This window comes from Etheostoma spectabile, chromosome 1 (genome assembly GCF_008692095.1).
Source record: "Etheostoma spectabile isolate EspeVRDwgs_2016 chromosome 1, UIUC_Espe_1.0, whole genome shotgun sequence".
NCBI lineage: Eukaryota > Metazoa > Chordata > Actinopteri > Perciformes > Percidae > Etheostoma > Etheostoma spectabile.
In genome coordinates this window covers 29,738,406-29,748,206 of record NC_045733.1, presented here as the reverse complement: position 1 = coordinate 29,748,206, position 9,801 = coordinate 29,738,406, and the positions used below count along the sequence as shown (strand labels likewise).

At 41.5% G+C, this 9,801-nt stretch overlaps 2 protein-coding genes and 1 long non-coding RNA gene across 4 annotated transcripts in view; 1 reads left to right on the top strand and 2 right to left on the bottom strand.

Annotated features, from left to right (window-relative positions):
- Window positions 1-413, top strand: part of LOC116689459 (receptor for retinol uptake stra6) — a 16,713-nt gene extending 16,300 nt beyond the window's left edge. Inside the window, exon 17 of one of the 2 annotated variants that reach the window (XM_032515999.1) lies at window positions 1-413. This exon is cut by the window's left edge and continues 831 nt beyond it. The gene's annotated coding sequence lies outside the window, so the exon portion shown is untranslated. The other variant, XM_032516006.1, reaches the window with a different exon arrangement.
- A 272-nt stretch (window positions 414-685) lies between these two features.
- The window catches only part of LOC116689467 (uncharacterized), a 21,946-nt gene continuing 12,830 nt past the window's right edge, over window positions 686-9,801 (bottom strand). The window contains exon 4 of the long non-coding RNA XR_004331996.1: window positions 686-1,600. This is a non-coding gene — a long non-coding RNA (uncharacterized LOC116689467). The remainder of the gene's footprint in view (window positions 1,601-9,801) is intronic.
- Window positions 1,380-6,272, bottom strand: LOC116689451 (immunoglobulin superfamily containing leucine-rich repeat protein 2-like). Its single transcript, XM_032515989.1, has 2 exons — window positions 6,062-6,272; window positions 1,380-5,054 (listed from the first exon to the last, which is right to left on the bottom strand). Exon 2 carries the CDS (start codon window positions 5,043-5,045, stop codon window positions 2,895-2,897), a length of 2,151 nt encoding a protein of 716 aa, XP_032371880.1. The 5' UTR covers window positions 5,046-5,054; window positions 6,062-6,272; the 3' UTR covers window positions 1,380-2,894.

Here is a 9,801-nt window from a genome sequence, read left to right as displayed (position 1 = left end):
GGGGGGGGGTCAGTTAAAGCAAAGACATGGAAATCTCTGGAGTACCAATAATTTCCTATGATATTGTTTGGGTTACATGCCACTAGTTACTGTACATATACTATCTTAATATTATCTGTTAGTGGATCGTGTGTGCAACAGTTTCTACTTCTATTTCAGCTTCACTATTATTGTGGGAGGAATCACATGAAGAGATATTGAGATTAATCACATCGCATATTTTCACATTGACAGATCACACTTTTCCGTTACATGCTGTATTTTCAACATGCTATTTTAATGCATATGCATACACACGAACAAACTGTTTTCCTAACATTTGACAGATACATGCTTGGGCTCAAATAGAAATGTGTGACTACATGCATATCTCATTTTGAAATTATAATAAAATAGAACGTGTAAAGGCATTAAAATGTTTTTCTCTATTATTGAATAGTGTGAAGTGTGTATGATTGTACTAATTTTCAGTTCCTAAATTGCATTTTGATTTAATTTTTCCCTTTTTATCATCCCACTTATTATCAGTTACTTGTTTTTTTATTTGGCCTATTTATTATCATTTCATTTTGAATCAAAAAAAAAAAATTCAACACACAAAGAACATCAACACACTAACTATTTTTAATCTAAGGAGTTGAGAGAGAAAAAGAGAGACAGATGGATGAGCAATCATATATCAGAGTATTTATTTGTCAAAACTTTATTGAGGCACATAGGAAGAGGGGAGTTACAGAGGATATTTGAACATTTTGGTAAATCCTACTACTTACTTTATTACAGGGGCATAAAACATCTCTTCAAGTCAAGAGCATTTGCACAAGATACGGCATACTGCGACTCACAATGACAGGCAGCATGCAGGTCCAGTACTGTATACATACAGTACAACGGGGTGACCCAGATACAACAAGGCAATAACTTCAGCACTCAGACGTGCTGGTACTGTTACACACTGCAGTAGACTCGGGGACAGTATTGTCCACATTTTGACCAGCAACATGTAAACAGTTATCTTCATATACATACCGAACAAGCTCATGGCTGCAGGACACAACTGTTCTCGTTGAAACAACACAGTTTTACATTTTACATTTAACATCCCGTGTGACAGGATTACGTTTCTGTATTTTAGATTGCGTTCCTACTACGACAGCACAGATTTACTGCAAGTAGTTTAAAGCAGAATATAGGTACATTTTAGTTACTCTTAACCCATTTACTACTTCCTACTTGTAGTTGACATATTTCCTAATAAGTTAGCTATGCAAGCTTTGTTACATTTAATTTAACGCATCTTTTTTTTTGCTATCTAACCTCGTTAGTCTTCAACCCGACGCCAGTTGGGAGAAATCTGGGCATTTTATTTGCGTCCATCAACTCATTAGCAATTTATTAGGAACCGGTGATGCTCTTAATAAATAGACAGAAGCAATAATTATAATGACCTGTTCTCTGCTGCAATACATTTCATTATACTGACCCCCTGTGTTAACCTACATATGACCAATAAGTTATAGCTGAAACATTTTGTAACATTGCTTTCTGGCAGAAACTTCCATTTCTTCCTCGAGGAGTTTGCTTTGTTGATTAAAAAAAACTTAACTCGTTTGTTGTTTATTTCAGGGATGACTTTATCGTCTCCAAGAACATTTTGCCAGCTAATCAAAGTGAAAGCTGCTGACTGCAGCTCAAAGCTGTGTGAGCAATATCTCACTGTGACAAATTACACACAAAAAACACAAATGAACAGCCTGTTTCCTGTTTCATTATGACCCTGATTAGGATGTCATGTTCTGCCCCTTTCGTCTGTATTTCTGTCATTCAAGTATAATTTAAAACAGATTTTACAGAAATGTGGTCCATAGTCGGAACGAAGGACATGGGCCGATACAGGAACATTTTACAGGGGTATTTTTGAACACTCTTTTTTTTAACTTATAAACTACTGCATTTCCAGGAAAAATATCGGGTTCATGCGTCCCATGATTGTCTATCACTATGTGTTTTTTGGTTCAGATCTGGATCCGGATTCACTTTTAAAAAGTCTTTGCCACTTTCTGTTAATAAAATAAAAAAATTGAGAATTGTACAGCTGTGTTTAAGGTGCATACTTTCTGTGTACTTTTCAGTAAACCAACTAAAGCTGTTGTTTACCTCTGTTTCCAGTCTCTGTGCTAAGCTAAGCTAACCAGCGGATGGCTGCAGCTGCATGTTTACCAGACAGACATGAGAATTGTAATGATGTCTCATCTAACTCTCTGCAAGCAAAGCAGAGAAGCGTATTTTCCTTAAGCTCGAAGGATTCCCTTAAACACTCATGCTCTGAGAAAGACTTCTGGCTAAAAAACATCAACAATGATATCTTAATAAAATATGAAGCTGCACAGACATTGAATAATTGGATGGTGGGCCACCTTTTTCTACTTCAGACCCAGTTTCCCTCTCTGAAACACAAGATGGTTGTATTGTTGCTCTCTAGCATTGTTTATGAAAGTTGTTTTTCTAAACTGGGCATAAATGCATCACAAATTGCCTATTTGAAAAGGAGGATATATCCAGCTACAAACACATATGGGCAACATATGAACATGTGAACACAGCCTAGTTCAGCTTTCACAAGAATCTCTGGAAAAACCCAAATGTAAGGAAAGCATCCACTGACAAATGATAGAGCCTTGCAGGCTGGTAGCCTGTCTAGTGACTGAATGATGTGGCTCTGCAGGTAAAGCAAATGTATTTTGAGTCTTGTCAGATTACTGTGGAGCAAAGCAATACGTCTGGGCTGCCTTTGCACTGCTACAGGGAACCTAAACCATCGGCCCAAACTGAAAAAATCATCCTGTTCTACCCTTTAACCACATGCAAAAGTAAACTGCAAACAATGGCAGCAATTACTGATTTGGATATATGTAGTTGCTTGTAATATTCACTGCTTCAGCTCCCAAAGGTAACCTATCACTATACTCAGATCCGACCTCACAGTTGTCTAAATTCCCCCTGCACTGAGACAAAGAGAAGGACTCAGTCATGATACTTTCTTCTGTGTCCGCCTCTTTCTCTCCATCTCTGCTTTCCGTCTCCCCCTCCTCGATGTCCAGTTGGCTGCCGTTAATCTTCCTCTGGGACTCGGTGTGAGGTGCGCGGATATTAAAGTTGGCGGTGATGTTCCTCTCCATGTGGTACTGGTCTTTGGCCTTCAGGATCAGCTTGTAGGTCTTGTTGCGGTATTTGTACACCAGGTGGAAGCACGTTGCTCCGAGGAGAGGCACGGTGGACACGGTCAGGAGACAGATGCTGACAGAGATGATGATGAGCAGATTAGGCACCCTCCTCCTGGTGGTGAACAACACCTGGACCTCACAGTCCTCCCCTCTGTAGGTCAGACAGAGGGAGTAGTTTGTGCCGGGGCGCAAACCGCTGAACAGATATGTGTTGACGCCCTCTTTGATCCTCGACCACTGAACGGCTGAGTGTTTGCGGTCGGCAGCGACGCACAGATACAAGCCGTTTGAATTGACTTTTTCGGCAACATCTGAAAGGCCGTGATGCTCTTCGCTGTCAGCGTCGACATTCTCATCGGATGTGGTGGCGGCGTTGGCGGCCCGATTGGCGCTGTTGTCTCTTGGTATGAGAAGAGGATTGAGTCGCGCTGTTGCCTCTGTTTCTGATACCCCCAATGCAATGACACCAAAGTCAAATGTGTACTGCTTGACATCATCCACGCTCCCATTAACGACATTGCTCGAGATGTATCTTGTGTTAGCCGTAACGCCACATTTACTTACACGCGATGGATGCGTCGTTCCCTTCTCGGAAGACTGGATCTCTTCAATGGGCGGGAAAGTGGGTGTGATGTTCATGATGTCTTTTCTCTTTAAATCAGGGAGACGCACAAAATCTAAAACAGACGTTTTAGCTGTTTGATATGTAGATGGGTGGGTTTTAGTGGAAGTAGGTGTTGTGGTCATTTGTTTTACGGGTGTTGGTTTAGGTGAAGGCACCACCTCCACTGACACTGAATCTTCGGCTCTTCCAAACTCATTTGTGGCCGAGCAGCTGTAGTTGCCGTCGTCTTCCTTCCTGAGGTGTGAAATGATAAGAGTCCCATTATTAAAGACTTTGACCGGATTATGGGACAGTAAGGAATCCTCATCTGATTCTGCCGAGTCATCCTCAGCGAAGGACAAAGCCATTTCTAGCTTCTGGCTTTTGCTGCGAATATTCCAAATGACCAGAGGCTTTGGGTTTCCTGTAAATTCACAAGTTAAGACCAACGTGCTGCCCTCGTAGAAAGTCTTGTTGTGAATATTTGGTTCGGTTCGTATTGTCACATTTGTGCTTTTGCACTTTGACTCGGGCATTTTTCCGATCACTTCGCCTCTAAGTTTCTGCGGAGTTGCACAAATGATCAAATGCTGGTCCGGGACAGAGATGGTGGCTGTTGTAATCCAGTCTCTGAGCCAGTTGAGGGAGCAGGTGCATGCAAAAGGATTTTTATAAATCTGCAAGTAGGACAAAGACACCAAACCGTCAAACGTCCCTTCAGTTATGGTTATGAATTTGTTGTTGTTGATTCGGAGGGACCTCAGGTCTTTGAGGTTGGAGAAGGCGTCCCTCGGCAGGTGGACCATCTCGTTGTGGTTCATCTTCAACAGATGCAACCCTGTGAGGTTCTTGAGATCCTCCCAAGGAAAGTCTACAATTCTATTGTGGCTGATGTCAAAGTTACGCAGATGAACCAAAGGCGTCAGGGTCCCTTGTTCAATAGAGACAATCTCATTGTGGGCCATCCAGAGCGACGTCACCCGGGTGACATTGTCGAAGCTGCCCAGTGGTATCCAACTGATCTTGTTGGCAGAGAGACTCACAGTTGTCACATTCGGAGGCAACCCGTCTGGGATTTCAGTTAAGTCTTTGTAGGAGCATTCAGCAAAATGGCGGCCGTATTTATCTGAGCAGGTACAGAGCTCAGGGCATCCATGTCCGGCGGTGAAGACCGTGGCGATCCACAAAGTGAAGAAGAGGATGTCTGCGGCTGCCATTTTCTGCTCCTGTAAAACAGCATCAGAGTCCATGTATCAGTCAGTTGATTCAGCTCGATTTATTTAACAGATTTAACCCAAAGTGATTGTAGAAGAAGAGTAAAATTATAGCAATTTAAAATGAAAATATCACACCAAAGCAAAATATAGACTGAGACAGTTTAACTTTAGCCCCATTTGCAGACGATAGAGCACATAATGGAGCCTCTTGACAGACTTTCATACTCAGAGGCAGATTTGCATACTATTTAGAGAATCTTCAAGTTCATTTTCAAACAGACTGATTGTCAAGTCCTTACTGTGTCCATGCATGTGTATATGAACCAAACAAAGCTAATTACAGAGCTGGAGCTTCATTCAGGATAGTAAATAAAAGAAAGGGAGCACACAACCTTTCAAATAATCCTCTGACCAGATCCTCCTCTGTTTTTAAGGATGACTTCTTCTGGAAAACTGACATTGAAATCCAGCCAAATTACAAAAGAAAAAATATAGTTTTTGCTTCTGGCCACATCTAATCATGCAGATAATTGTGGTCCAGCTGTAGAATTTGCTGAGATGTACAGTACATGAAAAAAACGACTGAATCATTTGCTCAGTTTATCCTAAAAGAGATTAAGATGTTCGCCTTTGAAGCTCCGAAGATGCACTCGGTTGATAAACTGTTTAATTAACAGAGGACACAGTAAAGCTGTGTGTTGTGTCACTGGCAGAAGCTTCTGGTTTTTAAACTACGTAGCAGCCTCTGGTGCTCTGTCCTTGGTGCTGCAAGGCAGCCGCATGTCTGCTGTTTGTTCCCAGCAGTATGGTCCGCTGCACACCTCTGGGATCCACTCTTTTAGTCTTTCTAAGAAACAAAACAACACACAGGCCTAGCTGTCACTGTTCTGACGCTACCAAGGACAAAGTTCATCCCTGTAAAATATACCTCGACGCAGGGTCGCGCATGAATAATTTGATCCCGGGAGAGGAAAGAGGATCCCTCACCTCTGCGCTACTGCGTGCCATTTGCTTACCTGTGTTTATGTTTTGATCCGCGCGGAGAATACGTCAGCCCGGTGTTTCCAGTCCGAGCGGCGCAGGGTTCATGTATGTATGCTGCTTTCAAGTCTGAAGATGAAGCTGAGTCCGTGTGTCTGCGTCTACATGGTGAAAACGTGCGTGTGCGCTGCGGAACTTCTGCTGCTTGTGCATATGCATGTCATACTGACTTATCCCCCCCACTCCCCTCCTCACATCTCTGGACACAACGGCATCCGCTTTTTCATTTCTTTTAAAGGGGACACGTCCTTCAACATGACTGAGATGAGGCTATGACTTATCATTCATTCATCATTCTCTATTTCAGAGCTGTTCAAACTGTTCATATTGTAATATGATACTTATACAATAACACAATATGTATTTATTCCAGCATCCTTTGCAACATGCTTCATAATTAAAATAATAATTTAGCACAAAAATAATTTTCTCCTGCACACTTTGCACTCTTCATTACCTGAACCTGTCTATGTTGTTTCTGTTTATTGTGTATGTAGTGTTTGCTTTTTATGAGTGAGCACATTGTGAACAATGTATAATGCAAAGCAAAATTCCTGGTATGTGTCCTCACTTGGCAAATATTCTGATTCTGATGTGAGGGCTGATTGTTTGATGTATTAATAAGCACAGGCTACTTCAGGGTGTTTGTCAAAATAATAACAAATTATGCAATGAAATGCTTGTATCCCGCCCTCCCCAACAGTGCAACAATAATAATAATATAAAGAAAACTATCTAATAAATGCAAATAAAACAACCTATAATCATATAAATAACAGTTAACCAAAGTCATGAAGCTATGTACAGTGCAAAGAGGCAATGTGCATAAAAATAACAATAGGGAAAGTCCAGGGTAGCTATGTCCTACTATACAGCATAGCTATAAGGTGTAAGGTTTATTGTTGCGAGTTGAGTTGCCTGACGGCATACAGGAAGAAGCTATCCCTTAATCTGGTGGTCTTGGACTGGATGCTTCTGAGCCTTCTGCCCGATGTTATGGGTGACTGCAATCAGAAATGATCTGCTTGACTCTCCTCCTGCACCTGTCAGTGTGGAGATCCTGCAGGGACGGGAGGTTAGTTCCCCTGAGGGCGGTACAGCTGCTGCACCAGGCGGTGGCACATCCGGTCTCAGGATAGTGCATCTATAGAAGTTGGAGTGTATCCATGCGTCCGTGCCGAATCTCCTCAGCCGTCGGAGGGAGAAGAGCCGTTTCCTGGCCTCCTTTACCACAGTGTTGGAGTGGAGAGACCAGGTCAGGTCATCGCTGATGTTGACCCCGAGGAACTTTAGGTTGTTGACTCTCTCGACTGCAGACCCGTTGATGAGAATGGGGTTCGTGGTCTCCCCGCCGCTTCCTGTAGTCTACAATCATCTCCTTTGTCTTGCGGACGTTGAGTTGGAGGTTGTTATCCTGGCACCACAGAGACAGTGCTCTACTTATACCATTAATACTAATGCAACTAATGCATTTTACCTTTATTTTACCAGGAATATTCCCATTGAGACATAGAGTCTCTATTACAAGGGAGTCCTGGCAATGACAGCAGCATAACAAGTTTAAACATAAAAACATGGTCTCGGACTTGTCTCGTACTCGCTAGTATTTGAACTCTGACTTGTCTCAGTCTTGGCCACTGGTCTTGCCAGATATGGCTTTTGGGCTCCAGGTGTCTTTATTATGTTGATAATAATATTGGAGGGAAAATGAAACCCAAAATGATTGTCGTGATACTGTCATACATAAGACCCTTTTTTCTGTCCTGGACTCGGTCTTGACTCAGACTTAAACCATTTTGGTTTCGGTCTTGTCTTGGACGTGAACCTCTTTGGACACGGTCTTGACTTGGAAACGACTAGTCCTGGTCTTGGACTCAACAAAGGTGGTCTTGACTACAGCCCTGATTCAAGTATAACAGCTCCAAGTTACGTGTAAGGGGGGAGGTTGGGGTGGTGGATGGGTTCATGTCCCGTTTGAAATAAGTAATAAGTAAATGATAAATGAGTTTTGAGTATGAGTTTTTTTCAAAAAAATGTTACAGAACAAATGGAGCCTCGTCATGTTAAGCATCACTTGAGTAACAAGAATCAAAGTAAAATCTGATTTCAACCACAATATTTTTTCAAAGCCTAACTTAGTAGTTTTGGCTTCACAAAGTTAACACCTTGTTTAAAACAATGACCATTGCATTCTCTGGTTTAGATATGGACAGAAAACCTTTCTGTGGGTCTTATTAGAGGGTAGGAATAAACAACAAATTTCATCATATGGTTAGGAGGATGTGTTGGAAGCTTAATGTGTCTCCAGAGCGAGTGTGTGAAGTCTAATGAATTGCCTCAAGTGATGTCACTTGAGTTAGCGTCCACTGGGTCTGAAGTAGTCTTTATCAACAACGTTCCACGTCTGGGGTTGTTCAGGTGCAGCTGGAAAAAATCTGCTGGATGTCCCTTTTTTTGGCCTATCCGCTTTTTTACATTACATGTCATTTACAGTCGCTTTTATCCAAAGTGACTTACATTTGCCATGTATCAGGTCGCACACCTCTGGAGCGACTATGGGTCAACTATGGGTCTTGCTCAAGGAAACATTGGCGATGTATTGCAGTGGGAATACATTGTCAAAAAATTACCGTAATAAGCTATTCATATCAGACAAGAGCAACAACAGCTTAAATGATTCAAAATAAACGAAAAAGAACAATTTTGTTATTTTAACCTTTCAGTTAAATCTGTTGAAAAGCATCCAACAAAACAATCAAAGAAAAGGAGATATGAGGAATGAGTTGTCATTACGGCTCTGTTCACCACAGTTCCATTAATTAGTTTTTTTTAGTTTTTTTTTATGGTGGTTCTATGCAGTCCAACAGCTCATAAAACAACCAAACTTTAAAACTTTTTTTTTTGGTGAGCAAGGGACGTTAACTTAGAATTGCCCTGTTGCTGAAATTTGCTATAAAATAAAGCTGCCTTGCCTTGCCTTGCCTTAACAAAACAGCAGAAATATTTAAATAGAGACTAAAACAACAAACAATTATGAAAAATGCATACATTTCAATGGAATAATATCCTCAGACATGAAGATACAATGGTATCCAAGACGTTTATTTCCATATAATCAAGAAATAAATGAAACTCAGCCTTTGATGCTTTTTATTGTGCTGTATGTGAAGCAGCTCTGTGTCCGCTAGGGAGCAGCAAAGGACCGGTCAGATCTGGAGAAAGTTGTGCAACCGAACAGAAAACTATGGTGGCCGACACACGCAAATAGACAAAACACAAGTAAATTAAGAATATATCTTCATTAATTTGACAACACATGCGCAGCATTAAGCAAACGGGCTGCAAATACACACAACCAAAAACATAAACCCACTGCATATACAGACGATGCAAAAATAAAAGCACACAGACCCTGAAGACAATTTAATCCAGATTACACAATTGAAGTTCTCCAGGCCTCTGGAGGGAGCGCTAAGTAGAACCGCTTGATACTCGACCCCACGGGGAGAGAGAGCTCCGCCTTTTTATTACCACGGGTTTAGAGACACGTCTCTGCTGATTGAGTGTCACCTGTGACCTGAGCCGATGAACCCACCTAACGAGAGAAAACATATCTCAAACATGGACTTATTATTTATAGTCTATCATCTCAAAGCTGCTGCACAGCGTTTTTGTTGTTGCATTTGTTAGACTTAGACTTAGACTTAGCTTTATT

What these genes read in the sequence shown, in the direction of transcription:
- LOC116689451 (XM_032515989.1), bottom strand. Translation starts at nt 5,045, where the DNA reads ATGGCAGCCGCAGACATCCTCTTCTTCACTTTGTGGATCGCCACGGTC.